Source organism: Acartia tonsa, chromosome 15 (genome assembly GCF_053477335.1).
Source record: "Acartia tonsa isolate MP-2025a chromosome 15, ASM5347733v1, whole genome shotgun sequence".
In the NCBI taxonomy this organism is placed as follows: Eukaryota; Metazoa; Arthropoda; class Copepoda; order Calanoida; family Acartiidae; genus Acartia; species Acartia tonsa.
The window spans coordinates 2,787,834-2,804,414 of NC_137274.1; the positions used below are offsets into that span (position 1 = coordinate 2,787,834).

General features: G+C 34.3%; 1 protein-coding gene across 3 annotated transcripts in view; it reads right to left on the minus strand.

Annotated features, from left to right (window-relative positions):
- Window positions 1-3,577: 3,577 nt before the first annotated feature.
- Window positions 3,578-16,581, minus strand: part of LOC145306780 (G protein-coupled receptor kinase 1-like) — a 32,499-nt gene continuing 19,495 nt past the window's right edge. For all 3 annotated transcript variants that reach the window (XM_080149078.1, XM_080149077.1, XM_080149079.1), the window contains 8 exons: window positions 14,201-14,303; window positions 13,385-13,461; window positions 12,638-12,709; window positions 11,554-11,616; window positions 6,453-6,508; window positions 5,707-5,788; window positions 5,069-5,191; window positions 3,578-4,868 (listed from right to left, as the gene is read on the minus strand). In XM_080149078.1, the coding sequence (XP_080005204.1) occupies window positions 4,797-4,868; window positions 5,069-5,191; window positions 5,707-5,788; window positions 6,453-6,508; window positions 11,554-11,616; window positions 12,638-12,709; window positions 13,385-13,461; window positions 14,201-14,303 (648 nt within the window). In that variant the 3' untranslated portion in view covers window positions 3,578-4,796. The remainder of the gene's footprint in view (window positions 4,869-5,068; window positions 5,192-5,706; window positions 5,789-6,452; window positions 6,509-11,553; window positions 11,617-12,637; window positions 12,710-13,384; window positions 13,462-14,200; window positions 14,304-16,581) is intronic.

Consider the following 16,581-nt stretch of genomic DNA (forward strand, 5'->3'; position numbering starts at 1 on the left):
ATTGAAAATGGGTATGGTTTGCATTATTCCTCCCCCCCCCCCTCAAGTGCCTCTATAGGCCTCTAGGAGCGATGCCACTATTTTTTTGAAGATAATTAAGATCTTTGAAACTACTGGTTGGAATAGGTTGCGATTATCTATGTCCTGCGGTTGGTTTAGAATATTGAACTAAAAGAACTTGCTGCTGCTATTATTGTCAAGGGAAGGTTTATAACTATTTTAAGCGAGGGTACCACCACCCACCTAAGATAAATCACTATTAAAAATTTTTCTTTCTAAATCTAAAATTGTAAATTCTCCCCCATCCACCCACCTTAAGTGCTTCTCTATGCCTCTAGGGGCGTTGCCACTATTTATTTGAATCTTAAGCTAAAAATCTTTAAAAACGTTGGTCTGAATAAGTTGTACTTTTCAGGAAAGCTTTAAGAATATCTTGTGATTGGTTTAAGGATATTTTTCTAACCTCCCTCACACTCCCCTGAAGACTAGGAGGAGTGAAGCAACTTTATATAAAAGTAACAGGATGTCTGTGCATGTGTCTGTATGTCAGAACTTTGGGTACTTTGATTAAATCTAGATTGATATTTCTATCTAACTAGAAGTGTCCAAACTTTTCACCAAATAATTCCACCAATAACAAAAGGGGTAAATTTGTTATCATTATTATTATTGTCCATTGTCTTATATCATAAGATCTTTATAAATATACAAGATAAAAGGGTGAAGGGGGGGGGGGGAGATATCAACCTCCCTTCATTCAAAAGAAGGCCATAAAAAGACAGACAGACAAACGTCCAATAACTCTTATATAGAGATTTTAGTTTGATGAAGGTTGCGTGATTTTTGTTAAATTATTTATCAAATACAATTCTGAAAACTTATGAGTGGTTCTTATTATTATTATCGTCCATTGTCTTATCCCTTAAGATCTTTAAAATTATACAAGATAAAAGGGTTGAAGAAAGGGGGAGAACCATTAACTTTCCCTCATTCAAAAGACAGACAGACAAACATCATATTACTCTTATATAAAGATTTTAGTTTGATGAAGGTTGCGTGATTTTTGTTAAATTATTTATCAAATACAATTCTGAAAACTTATGAGTGGTTCTTTTTATTATTATCGTCCATTGTCTTATCCATTAAGATCTTTATAAATATACAAGATAAAAGGGTTGAAGAAAGGGGGAGAACCATTAACCCTCCCCCATTCAAAAGACAGACATACAAACGTCCTATTAGTCTTATATAAAGATTTTAGTTTAATGAAGGTTGCGTGATTTTTGTTAAATATTTTATCAAATACAATTCTGACAACTTATAAGTGGTTCTTTTTTATACTTAAAATTTCCAACTAGAAGAAAGATGTCCCTTACACCCTTACACAAGCAGAGCGAAGGACAGGCAGACATACAGACAGATATGCAGACAGACATACTTTGGGGACTAGTGTAACAAACAGCTCATTGGCCTTTCTCTCTCTAAAAAACTACCCTTTTTCAGCGGGTTTCTTTGTTCGACTAGACTCTTTGCGGGAATACACCAATTATTATAATATTTTACCTGTATGAAAAGTTAAGAAAAACTAGCTTCCCAATAAAGATTCATTCCATGAAGCAAAACATTTTATAACAGAACAACTTTCTATGTTTAATTTTCTGAGATACCAAAAATATTTCAAAGATTTTTCACATAAATTTTGGAAGATTTTTTTTCTCCTAAAATATCTAATTTCTAAATATATATAATAGATAATTAAATAGACAGATAAACAAATTAAGTTTGATATAAAATACTCACACAGCAGCCTTTTTAAAAGCAAAGCTTTTCTGTAATTAGGGTCGGTCCGTACGTCCGTATGTACTTGGCAGATAACTTTTTGTCGTTAATTTAAACAGGTTAGAATTGTCCTATCGATTTCAAACTTTGTATGATGATTTTTATAACAGTTAGGTATGACTTAGAAAGTGCAGCAACTCTATAATCAAAACCAGAATGTCCATACGTCTATTTTAAACATGACGATTTTTAACTTTTTTAAACAAGTTTTTATAGGATATAATTAATCCGATTAATCTGATTTTTGAAAACGAAGATTTTTTTATAATTAGGGTGTCGATCTGTCCGGAACGGATAGCTTTTTTTCATTGTTTTAGGCATGTTAGAATTGTCCTATCAATTTCAAACTTGGCATGGTGATTCCTGTAGTATTTAAGTACGATATAGAAATTGTAGCAACTCTATAATCATCATCAGAATTTCCGTACGTTCATTTTAAACATGTTGATTATTATACTCTAGGCAGGCAAGGGGGCCGAGCACTGTGGCTAGGCAGGCTAAGGAGCCGAGCGCTGCGGCCAGAGTTCATAGTTCGCTGTCGGGGGGGTGGGGGTACTCAAATTTTCAAAATAGAAAAACAATTTATAAGAGGATATTACCATGTTCTGCATTAACCCATTGATTGCACGACCTTTGTCTGAGAAGTTCTAACTGTTTGTGGTGATGAGTTGCCTCTGTTTGTGAGCCAAGGCATTCCCCCTACCATTACTTATGTCACACACCTGACATAGCAGCAGTACAAACCATTTTAACGTCTTTCGTTACGACGCGGTGTCGGCCCGAGATTCGAACCTATCAACTCCCCGGCGACGAGCGGATGCGCTATGTGTTGAGCCACGATCGCGATCAATAACTATTCCCTAGTAAACTCTGTATTAGCACTTCACCGGTTTATGAATGGATAAGCCTTTTTGTCGCATTTAAGTCGGACAGTCTCACATCGAAAAAATCCGCATTTTACAACAAAGTGTCGTACATAAATCGGTAATAACAGACTAACAAGACATTTTGGTAAGTAAATTACTGATTTTAACAATGATTATTGCACTATAAACCCCTAAATATAAGGGTGTCTGATAAGAATCAGCAAAATTGGATGCTTTTGATGTAAATGTCTGAGAGGTAAAGATTTTAAACCGTATTATTTTAATTTTAAATTTTAATCATTTCAGGCAATTTTTTGTGGTTGATTGCCTTCTTGCATCTTCCATTTTTCTTGATTGCTTATCAAAACCCTCCGTTTTTGCAGCAAAAACCCTTGCCTATACAAGCAATTTTTATGTTTAATTGCTGCTTAAATCCTCCCTTTCAGGTGCAAAATCCTTACATAAACAAGCAAATTTTGGGATTGATTGCCTATTTAGATCATCCATTTTTGCTGAATAAGCAAGCAATTTTTAAGGGTTGATTGCTTCTTAAATCCTCCATTTTGGGTGCAATATCCTTACTTAAAAACAAGCAATTTTTGTGATTTATTTCCTACTTAAATGTTTCAATTTTGCTATGAAATCCTTACTTAAACACGCAATTTTCCAGTTGATTGCTTGCTTAAATCCTCCTTCGTTTTTGCTGTGTTTTAAAGCAAATTTGGAAGACATGTGTAAGAAATTGATCACAAAAATTGCTTTTTCCAGTAAGGATATAGTATAGTGGAAATAGATAATATAATAAAGAAAAATTGTCTAAATCTAACCCAGTTCTTAAATATAATAAATACGAATTATGCAATGTAACAATATTTAACATAGATAACATTTATTTATTTCACATATGAGACATAATAATAATAATAATAATAGGATAATCATAAAAAAAGGATGGAAACACATATATAATATATTTCAAGTTATGGATATATAAAAAATAACGGACAACATCCATAAAAGCAAACAATTTCATATTTTATTTGAGAGTTAATCTCTTATTACATATATAATGGACATACCTACATATAGACTATTGAGATGCTATAAAATTATATATGGCCTAATTGTCCAAAAAATGGCGCTGCTCAAAACTCAAGAAAAAATTCTACAAATAAATGTGTACTGCATTGATTATAGAGTAGCAATATATTGTACCTTGTTGTTACAAAAATCATCATACAAGCAAGGTTTGACACGGATAGGAAGATTTTAACATATTTATATATAAATAAACAAGAACAGTTATATCCATAGGAAGTGGAAATTAATTAACATTCTGAAATGTACATAACTTAAAAGTTAAAAATTCAACATTGAAAAGAATACAATTTTAAAATGAAACTACTACACACTAATACTGTATAATACTTGATAGTTATTTCCAAGTTATAAACTTGGTCTAATAATTTTTTTAGTTGGAAATAAAATTTAAAATTAAGAGACTACATCATAAGACTAGACAAGGGTTAATAATTTGGCTTTACATAAAAAAAAACACGTTGGTACCCAAAGTTTTATAATTCCCTTATCTAGTACGTGTGTTGGCTGTAAAACTTTGGGTACTTGGTTATATTGAACTAGCATTGTCCTCCAAAGTTTGATGGCTACATGAATCCTCCCCCCCCCCCTCTGTAACTTGGCAACAACTGTAATCATGGAAAGACTTATTTTGCCAATGCAAATTTTACAGTATATATAATAATAATAATAATAACTGCACATTGCTAATACATAAATATTACAATAAAATACATAAATAAAAAAAATTAATATCTAATATTATGATGATAACACCTTTGTTGTGCAGGAAACATTTACAGTTGGTGCACAACTGATGCACAGTGGCACAGAATTTAGTTCTAATTAATAGGAAGATTTCCCTCTCTTGTTCCATAGATTTTACCAAGCATTAGTCACATGACAAAATAAAGCCCTACTATTGGCTGATTTTTAGTCATGTGACAAAATAAAGCCCTACTATTGGCTGATTTTTAGTCATGTGACAAAATAAAGCCCTACTATTGGTTGATATTAATTATTAGGCAAATTTCCCTCTCTTGTTCCATAGATTTTACCAGCCTTCCTCAGACCAGCCAATAATTCCTAAAACAACAGAGGTGTAGTATGCATTTATATAGAGTAAGTAGAGCCATAACAATTTCTCTTGAAAAGTCAAGCTTTACTGTAAAGGAGAACATCATTGGTTAGCAAGATCTTGAGATACACACACACAGACATCCTGTTATTTTTTAATGTTACGTCTCTACTTGTACTGTACTTTGTAAAAACTATATATACATTACCTTGGAGTCCCGCAGGGTTTTACTCAGCTGTACTGACCACTCCCTCAGGGCTATTTCATCAGAATTTGTGAGAACAATGCGCATGTCTTTTGTACGGATTATAATACTTTGCTCATTCTTTACCTAAATATATATATATATTAGGGTGGGTCGATTTTTGACATTTTTTTCTGAGAACAAAGCGGGGATCTGCAAATGATTTATATGAGTATAATACAGCTCTGGATGATTTAAAATTTATCCTAAGTCCTAAAACCGCTGACGACCAGACATACAAATGTATAGCTATTTGTAAATTGGTGTCAAAAAATTAATGAATCAGAACTATGGCTTCATGGTGCTCCCAGAAAATTCATTGAGGAGTAGAATCAGGAACTTTTGAACGTTCCCAAAAATCTCGTTCCTAGCCTGAGAAAATCTCAAAAAACCTCTACAAATTGGACAATTCTCAAATAAACCTTAAAAAATAGTGTTTTTTTTAGTCATTCCTAAGGTTAGGAACAAGATATTTTGAAACGGACAAAAGTTCCTGATTCTACTCCTCAACTTATTAACTTATGGGCAATTATTAATATTATTATTATTATTATTATTATTACTATTATTATTATTATTATTATTATTATTATTATTATGACCTGCTGTAAATCTGTGTTGACATCTTCTATCTGTTCCATAAATATTAGTTCAGGTTTATTACTGTCTGTGTGAAGCTCAATTCTAAACAGTAAATACACAATTATCCCAGAGTAGACAGACACACACACACACTCACACACACACACACACACACACATAAACATTAGTTCAGGTTTATTACTGTCTGTGTGAAGCTCAATTCTAAACAGAAATACACAATTATCCCACAGTAGACACACACACACACACACACACACACACACACACACACACACAAACACACACACACACACACACACACATAAATATTAATTCAGGTTTATTACTGTCTGTGTGAAGCTCAATTCTAAACAGTAAATACACAATTATCCCAGAGTAGACAGACACACACACACACACACATTCTTCTTGTGGAGACAGAGAGAGACTACTGTTGCAGAGGTCCCAAGGTGTTTTGACAATTGATGAGAAGAAATCATTAATTGTTTGGGTTTTTTTGTGGAAGAGGTGAAAAAAAGGCATAGAACACAAATGAACAATGTCCCTAAGAAGCAAAGCCCCCCCCCCCCCCAAAAAAAAAGAAATAAACATATAGATGGACAAACAGACAAGGTGAGTTATAGAGCAGATATTCACTGTTTAAATACACACACAAACACACACACACACACCCCCCCACACACACACAGGTGCACAAAACTGTAATGATAGAGTAGCTGTGCTAATAAAAAAAACTTGTCCCAACCTGTTTGGATATAACTTAGCATAGCGTGTCTGCCATGTCTGGGCAAAAGGTCCACCCTAAATATAGATAGAGAAATAGAGATATAACTTAGCATAGCGTGTCTGCCATGTCTGGGCAAAGGGTCCACCCTAAACAGAGATAGATAGTTAGATAGAGAGATAGAGATATAACTTAGCATAGCGTGTCTGCTATGTTTGGGCAAAGGGTCCACCCTAAACATCGATAGATAGTTAGATAGGGAGATAGAGATATAACTTAGCATAGCGTGTCTGCCATGGCTTAGCAAAGGGTCCACCCTAAACATAGATAGATAGATAGTTAGATAGAGATATAACTTAGCATAGCGTGTCTGCCATGTCTAGGCAAAGGGTCCACCCTAAACAGAGATAGATAGATAGAGAGATAACTTAGCATAGCGTGTCTGCCAGGTCTGGGCAAAGGGTCCACCCTAAACATAGATAGATAGATAGAGAGATAACTTAGCATAGCGTGTCTACCATGTCTGGGCAAAAGGTCCACCCTAAACAGAGATAGATAGATAGATAGAGATATAAATTAGCATAGCGTGTCTGCCATGGCTTAGCAAAGGGTCCACCCTTAACATAGATAGATAGAGATATAAAGGGGGGGGGGGGGCGTAATGACATTTATTCGTAATCCGTGAGCAAAATGGTCTTAAAATTTAGCTAGAACCTTCAAACTTAGTATATAAGCCTAGTCCTATAGGTATTACATCTAAATGGCAAAAAAATCTAAAATTTTTTATTTTAAGGTTAGGTTAGGTAAGAAAAACCCTGCGGAAATGGGGTTTTTAGGCTTTTTTTGGTCTATTTTGATGTGGACACTTAACTTAAATTGTTTTTTCTTAGGGTTTTAACTTAAATACACTGTATTTATTCATATGGACTTTATTTAAGATGATTCAACAAGTCGGGGACCGACCCCAGGGGGCTAGGTGGGTGGCCCGCAGGGGTTAAGTGCCTTTTTCCCAATACATATGTTGTAATACATCTAATTATAGTTTTTTTAGGTCAAGGAACTCAAATTTAGAGCTAAAATAAGCATTAGACTAATCTGAAGCTAGCTCCAGCGGGCTAGGTTGGTGGCCCGCAGGGGTTAAGTGCATTTTTTCCAATATATATCATGTTATATATCAAAATATAGGTTTTTTAGGTTAATAAACTCAAATTCTAAGCGAAAATTAGCATTAGACTAACCTGAAGCTAACCCCCCCGGGCTAGGTTGGTTTTCTGCAGGGCTTAAGAGCATTTACCTAACCTAAACTAGAAACTTACTTATATTTTAACATGTTTTTTTTATAAACTTTGTCTATTAATGAGGACTTTATTTAAGATAATCCAGCAAGTCGGGAACCGACCCCAGAGGGCTAGGTTGGTGGCCCGCGGGGGTTAAGTGCATTTTTTCCAATATATATCTTGTTATATATCAAAATATAGGTTTTTTAGGTCAAGAAACTTAATTCTGAGCGAAAATTACCATTAGACTAACCTGAAGCTAACCCCCCCGGGCTAGGTTGGTTTTCTGCAGGGCTTAAGAGCATTTACCTAACCTAACCTAGAAACTTACTTATATTTTTACAGGTTTTTTTCTTGAATAAACTGTGTCTATTAATGAGGACTTTATTTAAAATGATCCAGCAAGTCGAGGACCGACTAATATGAAGTTAGCCCCAGCGGGCTAGGTCGGTGGCCTGCAGGGGTTAAGTGCATTATTTTCCAAAATACATCTTGTGATATATCAAAATATAGGTTTTTAAGGTCAAGAACTCAAATTCAGAGCTAAAATAAGCATTAGTCTAATCTGAAGCTAACACCAGCGGGCTAGGTGGGTTGCCAACAGGGCTTAAGTACATTTTACCTAACCTAACCTAAAAACTTACATTTAATATTATTTTTTTTAGGTTTTGTTTCTCAAATAAACTGTCCATTCATGTGGATCTTATTTCAGATGATCAAGCAAGTCGAAGACTGACCCTAGTGGGTGGCCCGTAGGGGTTGAATGCATTTTTTAGAAAAAGTATGTGTTATCATACATCAAATTATAGGTTTTTTAGGTCAAGAAACTCAAATTTACAGCTAATAAAAGGATCAGACTAATCTGAAGCTAGCCCCAGCGGGCTAGGTGGATTGCCTGCAAGTCCTAAGTGCATTTTACCTAACCTAACCTGGAACCTTACATTTTTTTAGGGTTTTTTCTGGAATAAACTGTTTCTATTTATGAGAACATTATTTAAGATGATCAAGCAAGTTTGGGACCGACCCCAGCAGGCTAGGTGGGTGGCCCGCAGGGGTTAAGTGCATTTTTAAAAAGTATGTGCTGTCATACATAAAATTATAGGTTTTTTAGGTCCAGAAATTCAAATTGAGAGCTAATAATTGAATCAGACTAATCTGAAGCTAGCCCCTGCGGGCTAGGTGGGTTGCCTGCAAGGCTTAAATGCATTTTACCAAACCTAACCTAGAATCTTACTTTTTTGAAGTTTTTTTAATTGAATATACTGTTCATGAGAACATTATTTAAGATGATCTAGCAAGTCGGGGACTGACCCAGGCGGGCTAGGTTTTACTTAGATACACAGTGTTCAGTCCTAAAGCCATCATTTAAAAGATTCTTCATACAGGAGGCTGACCCAAGGAGGTCCCCAACTTGCTGGATCATCTAAAAAAATTTCCTCATTCATAGACACAGTTCATTCAAGGAAAAAACCAATAAAATAAGTAACTTTCTAGGTTAGGTTAGGTAAAATGCACTTAAGCCCTGCAGAAGATCTACATAGCCCGCGGGGGTTAGCTTCAGGTAAGACTTATGCTTATTTTAGCTCTGAATTTGAGTTTCTTGACCTTAAAAACCTATATTTTGATATATAACAAGATATATATTGGAAAATAATGCATTTAACCCCTGCGGGCCACCGACCTAGCCCACTGGGGCTAGCTTCAGATTAGTCTTGTGCTAATTCTAGCTCTAAATTTGAGTTAACTGACCTAAAAAAACTTATAATTAGATGTATAACAACATATATATTGGGAAAAATGCACTTAATCCCTGCGGGCCACCAACCTAACCTGCTGGGGTCGGTTCCCGACTTGCTGGATTATCTTAAATAAAGTCCTCATTAATAGACAAAGTTTATTCAAGAAAAAACATGTAAAAATATAATTAAGTTTATAGGTTAGGTTATGTAAATTCTTAAGCCCTGCAGAAAACCAACCTAGCCCGGGGGGGTTAGCTTCAGGTTAGTCTAATGTTAATTTTTGCTCAGAATATGAGTTTCTTGACCTAAAAAACCTATATTTTGATATATAACAAGATATATATTGGAAAAAATGAACTTAACCCCTGCGGGCCACCAACCTAGCCCGCTGGGGCTAGCTTCAGATTAGTCTAATGCTTATTTTAGCTCTGAATTTGAGTTCCTTGACCTAAAAAACCTATAATTAGATGTATCACAACATATTTATTTGGAAAAAGGCACTTAACCCCTGCGGGCCACCCACCTAGCCCCCTGGGGTCGGTCCCCGACTTGCTGAATCATCTTAAATAATGTCCATATGAATAGATACAGTGTATTTAAGTTAAAACCCTAAAAAAAACAATTTAGGGTAAGTTTCCACATCAAAATCGACCAAAAAAAAGCCTAAAAACCCCATTTCCGCAGGGTTTTTCTTACCTAACCTAACCTTAAAATAAAAATTTTTGGATTTTTTTGCCATTTAGATGTAATACCTATAGGACTAGGCTTATATACCAAGTTTGAAGGGTCTAGCTAAATTTTAAGACCATTTTGCTCACGGATTACGAATAAATGTCATTACGCCCCCCCCCCCCTTAGCATAGCGTGTCTGCCATGTCTGGGCAAGGGGTCCACCCTAAACATAGATAGATAGATAGTTAGATAGAGAGATAGAGATATAACTTAGTATAGCGTGTCTGCCATGTCTGGGCAAAGGGTCCACCCTAAACAGAGATAGATAGATAGATAGAGATATAACTTAGCATAGCGTGTCTGCCAGGTCTGGGCAAAGGGTCCACCCTAAACAGAGATAGATAGATAATTGGATAGAGATATAACTTAGCATAGCGTGTCTACCATATCTGGGCAAAGGGTCCACCCTAAAAACAAAGAATCAATAAAATTAGTCCACTCTAAAGATTATCTTTATAATAAAGTGACAGGATGTTTGTCTGTCTGTTTGTACTGAAGAATCTAGCTAACTGCTGAACTGATCAGGTTCTCCTTTACAGAGTAGCTTCTCATAGGTCCCAAGAAGGTTTGCACTATTTTGGGGGAGGGTATCACCAACCTCCCAAGAAAAATCGCCCTAAGAAAATTCTCCCTCCCCCCTCAAAAAAATATCTTAAGTTTTTTAAAATCTAAAAATCTAAATAACAAAAATTGGGTAACTTAATTCAACTACCCCCTCCACAAGACCCCTAGAGGCATCTATGGGCGTAGCTGCTAGTACTTTAATGTTGTAGCAGCAGAAATCTTAACAGATGTCACTCAACTAGGTGACTATGCACGAACTAGAGCAAGTGATTTTAATCACCTTCCAGCAAGGAACCTGAATTTTTCTGTTGAATATATATACATTTATAGTAATGTAGTATACTCTAAACTGAATTCTAGTGACTTTAAGTGACAAACACTTTTTTCATATAAAACCGAGGTGAAACTTACTTTTTTAGTTTATATAACTATATTAAGAATAAACCTTGAATATTCAATAATACAAAATTCAGGTTTTGATTACATTTCATCAGATTTTAATCTGACAAAACCTGAGGTTTTACCATTTTTGTAAGAAAAACTCAGGATTTGCCGATTATAATCTGACAAATCTGACTCAATGTCACTGAATGTCATATATGACTTTTGGTAACAATGTGTCAGATTAGGTAATTTTCCCAACTCTCACTCTATGTCACTAAATGTCATATATGATTTTTGGTGATATTGTGTCAGGTTTGATTGCATTGCCGAAAATATATTTCAGATTGGCAGTGAATTTGTAATCTGACTGAAAAGTAGCTGAGACTACTAGGGTATAAAGGAAACTGCCATATAAAAAAAACGTACCAATTTTTTCAAATAGCCATGAAGTAATATGTCTGATTCTTTTTCGTCGGTACCAAAAGTTGCCTAAATAAACATATAAAGTTAGTTTGAAAAGGGGGGAAATGTTGTTAATTATCATTAGGGATGTAGCAAGCTTACTAAATAAGAACATGTTACATAATAGAACCAAGAACTAGGGATGGGAATCCGTCGAATTTTTGGGCCGGATTCGGATTCCGGATTCTGAAGGAATCCGTCAAAAAAAGTGACGGATTCTTGCGGATTCCGGATTCTTATTTTTGGCGGATTCCGGATTCGGATTCCGGATTCTAGCAGTATTTTAAAAGGTCGTCCGTCGCAGAGGGATAGCTTTTTTCATTAATTTAACACTATGTTACTTGGTTGAAGCCTTGATTTGTTTAAAGTGTTAAAGTGTTAAACATTTACATCACATTAGTAATTATTAAAATTTGTTATGTACAAAAAAAATTAAGAGGGAGTTGTAAGAAAAAACTCAAGACGGTAATTTTAGCCTACCAATTTAGAATCCGGAATCCGCTATAAAAAACGGATTCCGGATCCGGATTCGGATTCCAAAATAGGCCGAAAATTGGGCGGATTCCGGATTCCGGATTCGGATTCCGGATCCGGATTCCCATCACTACCAAGAACACTACCCTGTGACACTCCATGGGTTATAAAATATAATAGAACCATAAGAACACACCCTATGGGTTATTGTTTTATGATAGGGATCTAATGGGATAAGACAATGGCCGATAACTTGATGTACATCCACTAGGATGATACACAAAATTAGCCCTTCTGTAATTTACAATTATTGGTTAAAACATTTAGACAATCAACTTTATGAACCAACCAATCAAAATTCAATAATAGTCCCAAAAGTTGTTAAGTCAACAAGTAAGAAAACTTTGGGGACTAGTGTAATAAACAGCCCAATGTCCCCTCCCTCCCTGGATTTATAAAGATTTACCTTGTATCGTATTATAGACAGCTTTCCGCGGATATTATGCGGATAGTATTAGTATGGCTGAGACCTGTTCTAAACCAGCGGATAATAAGCGGTTTTATGAAGTTTTACCTTGGGTTTGCGTCTATTGTGCTCCTTCTTGTCATAATCACTATTAATTGTTTCAAATACTGTGTCAGCAACCTACATAGATAGATAGATGATTAGATAGATAGATAGATAGATAGATAGATAGATAGATAGATAAATATATAGATAGATAGACAGATAGATATATAGATAGATAGATAGATATATAGATAGATAGATGGATAGATACAGAGATAGGTAGATATTGTTTCAAATACTGTGTCAGCAACCTAAATGCAAAAAAATGCAGAAATTTTTAAAATTAAAATTGCGCGGCTTGTGTTAATAATAGAAATTATATGTGGTAATAGTAGAATAATTTTATGCATACTATTAGAACCGCTATTAACTCTAGTTTGTGAAAGGAGTTAAATAGATAGACAATTTGATAGATAGACAGATATGTCAACACCGCCCTCAGGCGTTTTTCAGTTCCTGGATACTTGTATTATATTGTGTTAATCCTTTAGTATTCATTGTTTATATAAAAAATAGTTTATTAATAAATTATTAATACAATGTAATTACCATTCATGAATGTTGAATATTAAATGTATATGTTGTTTTGTCCCAATAAATATTTGAATTTGATTTGAAAAGATATAGAGTTAAATAGATTGACAATTTAATAAATAGATATAGATTTTAATAAATAGACAATTTGATAGATAGACAAATATACAGACAGAAAAACATACATCAGACAGACAGACAAACAGACAAACTTACCTCTGCCTGCCACCTCTCCGAGATTGTCAAGGGAAAATTTTTGTACAATTCTTGGTCAGCCTCTGTTAACTTTAAACCTAAAAATGAAAAATACTCGGATTATCATGGGTCCAAGAAAACATCCCTGCGGAACCCCCCAGTTGTAACACAGAGTTAGAAAAACTAAGACAATTCATTTTTCTTGCTGTCTTGGACTTTGGGGACCAGAACCTACTGTGATACTTTTGTAATTAATCATTCTAATCAACCTCTTGTTAAATCTGTAACAATTTTGGTATTATTTTGAAAGAAATTGCCAGTTTTAAGGTCATACCTTTTATGATAAATTACAGACTATTCAGAAGAAAAAATAATACAGGATAAACTAATGTTGAATACTTTTCTTTCAACGTTTAAATTTAATAAAGATTGCTATATCTAAATACTGGATGTTGTTTAAGGACACACATTTTCAGGACTTGATTAAAGAGATGCTCCGCTTAAAACATAGTACTTTGTAGTGCTATGGATCAGTATTCCAAAAATCAGATGAATAGGTTGAATTGACCACATAGAAAATTGTTGTCAAAAAAGTTAAAAATCAACATACTATAAATGAAAGTACGAACATTTTATTACTATTATAGAGCTGCCAAGCTTTCTAAATCGTTCATAACTACTATCATTCAAAGTTTAAAAACAAAAGGACAATTCAAACATTTCTAGATTAACTAACCGTTACGGATAGAATGACTGACGGAAGGACTGGCCCAACCCTAATTATAGAAAAGCTTTGCTTTTAAAAATTGGGATAAAACATCGCCTATTGCTTCTTACCTTTTGTGTCTTCCTCATCAAAAGATCCGATGTCGAAGGCGTCAGCGGCGTTTACCTCCCCCCGCGGAGGAATTAGCGGTGGGGTATACTTTTGCTGGTATACCTAGATACATAGATAGATAGATAGTATTAAATAGATTATAGATATATACATAGATAGATAGATAGTTTACCTCCCTCCGCGGAGGAATTAGCGGAGGGGTATACTTTTGCTGGTAAACCTAGATACATAGATAAGTAAATAGATAATGGATAGATAAGTAAATAGATAGATAGATAGATATAGATAATTATATTTATAGATAGAAAGGTAGATATAGATAAATAAATCGGTAGATGGATAGAACGATAGATGTAGATATTTAGATAGATTGAAAAACTGATTAGGGTAGTGCGGGGTAATTCCGGTCAATTTTTTGCTTCAACTTAAAAAAAACATACTTCCCAAAAACTTTTTCCGGTTTTTAAGAGTGCAAATGAACGATATGGCAATAACAAAGAAGCCTGTCTTGGTCCCATTAAGATATCGCAACTAGAAGTCGGTCAAAAATCGGTTTAAAGGGCGGCAGTTGGCCTATACCGGAATAACCCCACCGGTGGGGCTATTTCGGTCAGTTGACTTTGGGGGGGTGGAACACCCCCTTAAAATATTTTTTTTTAACATTTTAAACTATGAGTAGAAAGCTGAGGTCATTAGCTTTCTAACAGTACTAGTCGCATGCAGATCAGACAATTTTTTGACCACATTTTCCCCATTATAAAAAAGTCGGTAAAATCGCAAAAAAAAAACATAAATTTTTTTCATGCAAACTTTTAAAAAAAAATCATACTTTTTATTATATGATTAGGTTTTTTTAAGCTTTATACATAAATTACAGGCAATTTCTGATTCGCAGGTCTTGGAATTTCTTGAAAAAAGTGATTTTTTCCCAAAAAAGGGAGAGGTCATTTTCTAGTAAATCCCGTAAAGGTGTGTGTTATAAGGCCTAAAAATAGTAGTAGAACGATAAGGTGCTCTATATATTTGTATTTCCTATTGAATAGAACAATAGGGAAGAAATTTTTTTTTTTTTTTTGATAACCGTACCTGGAATATCTGAAATTTCTATCAAACGCTTTGTTTAACTCAAACTGACACAAAAAAAAAATATATAATTATAATAAATCAACCTGTAAAGAATGACTTCTTCCTTTGTTTAATGGTATAGATTGTTCTTAACCTTTACCTAGTACCTATAGAAAACATTATTATTATAATTATATTTTTTTTTTAATTTTTGTCAGTTTGAGCCAAACAAAGCGTTTGATAGAAATTTCGTATTTTTTTTAGATAATCCAGGTAGGGTTATCAAAAAAAAAAAAAAAATTTCCCTATTGTTCCCTAGGGAATACATATATCTAGAGCACCTTATCGTTCTACTACTATTTTTAGGCCTTATAACACACACCTTTACGGGATTTACTAGAAAATGACCTCTCCCTTTTTAATTTTAAAAATCCTGCCAGTTTTGACAGCAGTTTTTGATACATTTTTTCTTGTCTCAAATTGGCTAGGATTGACCTACAAGGGTGGTTAAGGTGTCTAAAGATGCAAAATTACATGCCTGACAATTAACTGGAAATTATATGGGGTCTAACTCTAATATTTCAACACATTTTATGCAACAGGAATTTTGAAAATGCAATATCTTGAATATGTACTCTAAATCTTGGAGATAGAACCCATATCCTGGGGAGTTTTTGTTAGGACATGCAAAGAGCTTCCTATAGACACCTTAAACACCTTTCTAGCTTAATCCTAGCCGATTTGACATAAAAAATCCAAACCGCGCAAAAATCTCTAACACTCTCTTATACGAAAAAGATGCAAGGGTTTCATATGGAATTTTAAATCTTCTAGCAGTCTTTCTAATAGACATACCCCTTCTTACATGAGCCAATGCAGATGATACATTTTCAGGAAAATATTTAAGGCGTTCCTTTGGGTGATATACTCTTCCCATTACTATAAAAATGTGTCGGCAAAAATTTTTAATGTCTTTACAAATTGAAAAGCTTAGGCATCAAAACATGACATAATACAAGCAGTAAAATGACTAGTAATGTACATCACACAACAGGCAAGGCAATGCTTAAAGCTTAGGTCATGCATTTAGGTTGTTCATGCTTCCAGATCACCTAAATAAAACATTAGGGTATTATACAGTTATAAATACAGTAATAAAAAAAGTAAAAAAAGTGACCGGAATAGACCAATTTTTTTAGACGAAAAAAAAATTATGAAAAAATCAAGTTAGAACAAGGCCTCCAATTGCAAACGATAAATGAATGCCATATCTTTCATTTTACAAAAACCCGGGGGTCGATAGGACTTTTATTTT